This window comes from Terrapene carolina, unplaced genomic scaffold (assembly GCF_002925995.2).
Source record: "Terrapene carolina triunguis isolate 2854851 unplaced genomic scaffold, T_m_triunguis-2.0 Scaffold33877, whole genome shotgun sequence".
Classification (NCBI taxonomy): domain Eukaryota; kingdom Metazoa; phylum Chordata; order Testudines; family Emydidae; genus Terrapene; species Terrapene triunguis.
Window position 1 is genome coordinate 1 of NW_020698228.1, and position 2,344 is coordinate 2,344.

At 70.6% G+C, this 2,344-nt stretch overlaps 1 protein-coding gene across 1 annotated transcript in view; it reads right to left on the minus strand.

The window, feature by feature from the left end:
• Nucleotides 1–6: 6 nt before the first annotated feature.
• The window catches only part of LOC112124007 (phosphoribosylformylglycinamidine synthase-like), a gene marked incomplete at both ends in the record, with an annotated part of 7,079 nt that continues 4,741 nt past the window's right edge, over nucleotides 7–2,344 (minus strand). The window contains 5 exons of the mRNA XM_026663597.1: nucleotides 7–34; nucleotides 347–557; nucleotides 1,115–1,260; nucleotides 1,788–1,907; nucleotides 2,173–2,344. The exon at nucleotides 2,173–2,344 is cut by the window's right edge and continues 44 nt beyond it. Of these exons, the coding sequence (XP_026519382.1) occupies nucleotides 7–34; nucleotides 347–557; nucleotides 1,115–1,260; nucleotides 1,788–1,907; nucleotides 2,173–2,344 (677 nt within the window). The remainder of the gene's footprint in view (nucleotides 35–346; nucleotides 558–1,114; nucleotides 1,261–1,787; nucleotides 1,908–2,172) is intronic.

Genomic DNA, 2,344 nt, shown 5'->3' on the forward strand with positions numbered 1-2,344 from the left:
TCGCGCAGGATGGCCACGCGCGGGCCTGGCTGGGCTGGGGGCAAAGGTGGGGTTAGAGACCAGAGCCTGCTGGGCTCGGTGCACCCCCACTGGCAGACCCTCCCCTTCCCCCAAACCTGGGGACGCCCCCACCCCCCTCCCCCTCCAGAGAGCCCCTCCCCCCCCTGGGTCACAGGGACGCCCCCTCCCACACCTCCCTCCCACCCCAGAGAGCCTCTCCCTGCACTGGGTCACAGGGACGCCCCTTCCCACACCTCCCTCCCCCCCGCAAAGAGCCTCTCCCCCCACTGGGTCACAGGGACGTCCCCTCCCACACCTCCCTCCCCCCAGGGGCTCCGGCCCTCACCCATCTGGCACAGCAGCGGGGGCTTGACCTCGGGGTCGAAGGTCAGGGTGAAGGTGGGGCCCTGGCGCAGCGCCAGCCCCCTCTCCTCCTGCTCCACACAGTGGGGCGACGCTTGCAGCCGCTCCAGCTGGAAACTCGTGGCCTCCCAGAGGGCGCGCAGCTCACCCACGGGCCGCGCCAGCTCCTCCTGCCCGTTCACCCGCAGCCGCACCTGGGGGGCACGCAGGGGCGTCGGCCGGGGGGACAGCAGCACTGCAGCTCCTCACTCCCGACCTGCAGCCCCCTGGGCTCCCCCCAGCTCTGCCAGTGTCCCTCACTCCCGACCCGCAGCCCATGCTACCTGCGCTCCCTCCCCCCACCCCCAGCTCTGCGTTGCCCCCAGTCCTGACCTGCAGCACCTGCTACCTGCCCTGCGCTCCCCCCAGCTCTGCCAGTGCCCCTCACTGTTGACCTGCAGCCCCTGCTACCTCCCTGGGCTTCCCCCTAGCTCTGTGCTGCCCCCAGTCCTGACCTGCAGCCCCCTGTTCTCCCCGCCCTATGCTCCCCCCAGCTCTGTGGTACCCCTCACTCCCGACCCGCAGCCCCCCTGGGCTCCCCCCTGCTCTGCCGGTGCCCCTCACTCCTGACCTGCAGCCCCAGCTAGCCCAGCCCTGCCCATCCCAGCTCTGCCGGTGCCCCTCACTCCTGACCTGCAGCCCTCTGTTCTCCCAGCCCCAGGCTCCCCCAGCTCTGGCGTACCCCTCACTCCCGACCCACAGCCCCACTCACCATGGACCGGGGGCCCAGGGGGCCCGTGTGCCCGATGGGCAGGCACCGCACTCCAGCCTCCTCGTACCGTCTGCAGACGTCTCCTGCCACAGCGCTGGGCACCTCCAGCACCAGGCCCAGCTCCTCGGCAAACAGCACCTCCAGGGCTGGGGGGGAGGGGAGTCAGCTGGGGGGGGGAGAACTGGGGGATCTAAGTGGGGGGGGGCTCGTGTGAGGTGGTCAGTGAGATTGGCCCTGTGGGGGAGGGGTCCAGGCTCTCACCACTGGGCTATGGGAGGGCTCAGGGGAGGTGTTATGGGACAGGGTCCCCCATTCCCCGCCGGGCTGGGGGGTTCAGGGTGGGGATTTGGGGAGAGGGTTTGCGGTGGGGTTTTCCATTCAGCGTCAGGCTGCGGGGTTCAGGGTGGGGATTTGGGGAGGGGGTTTGCGGTGGGGTTTTCCATTCCCCGCCGGGCTGCGGGGGAGTTCGGGGGGGGATTTGGGGAGGGGGGTTGCGGTGGGGGTTTCCATTCCCCACCGGGCTGTGGGGGGGTTCAGGGTGGGGATCTGGGGAGCAGGGTGGCGGTGGGGTTTTCCATTCCCTGCCGGGCTGGGGGGCTCAGGACAGGGGTTCAAGGTGAGGTCCCCCATTTACCACCAGGTTGTGGGATTCGGGGCAGGGCCCCCCACTCACCACTGGCCCCGGGTGCCACCAGCTCGGCCTGCAGCCCACAGTTCCCGGCGAAGGCCATCTCCAGCAGGCAGGTCACCAGCCCCCCGTCGCTCACGTCATGCCCAGCGCTCACCACCGACTCTGGGGGGGACAGCACAGGGTGGGACAGGTCCCCCCAGCCCCCCATCTCCCCCCCAGCCCCGATGGGCACCCATGCCAGCTTCACTCCACCCCCTAGCCCCTCCCCTCAAACCCTGGGGGTGCCCACCCCCAGCTCCCCCTCCAGCCCCAGGGGCACCCCCCCAACACACACAGCCCCAGGTGGCAGGGACACACACACACCCAGAGCAGGGCCCATCCCCCCCAGCAGGGGGCGGCAGGGTCAGACGGACGGACGGACACACACCTTGCAGCAGTTGCTGGGTGAGGCGGAAGCAGGCTGCCAGGGTGTCCGTGTTCTCCAGGTCTGGGCAGCGATCCCCCAGCTGGGAGTAGCACTGCGCCAGGGCACTGCCCCCCAGCCGGTGCCGCTCCGGGCACAGCTCCACGTACAGTAGGGCCCCTGCAGGGCAAGAGAG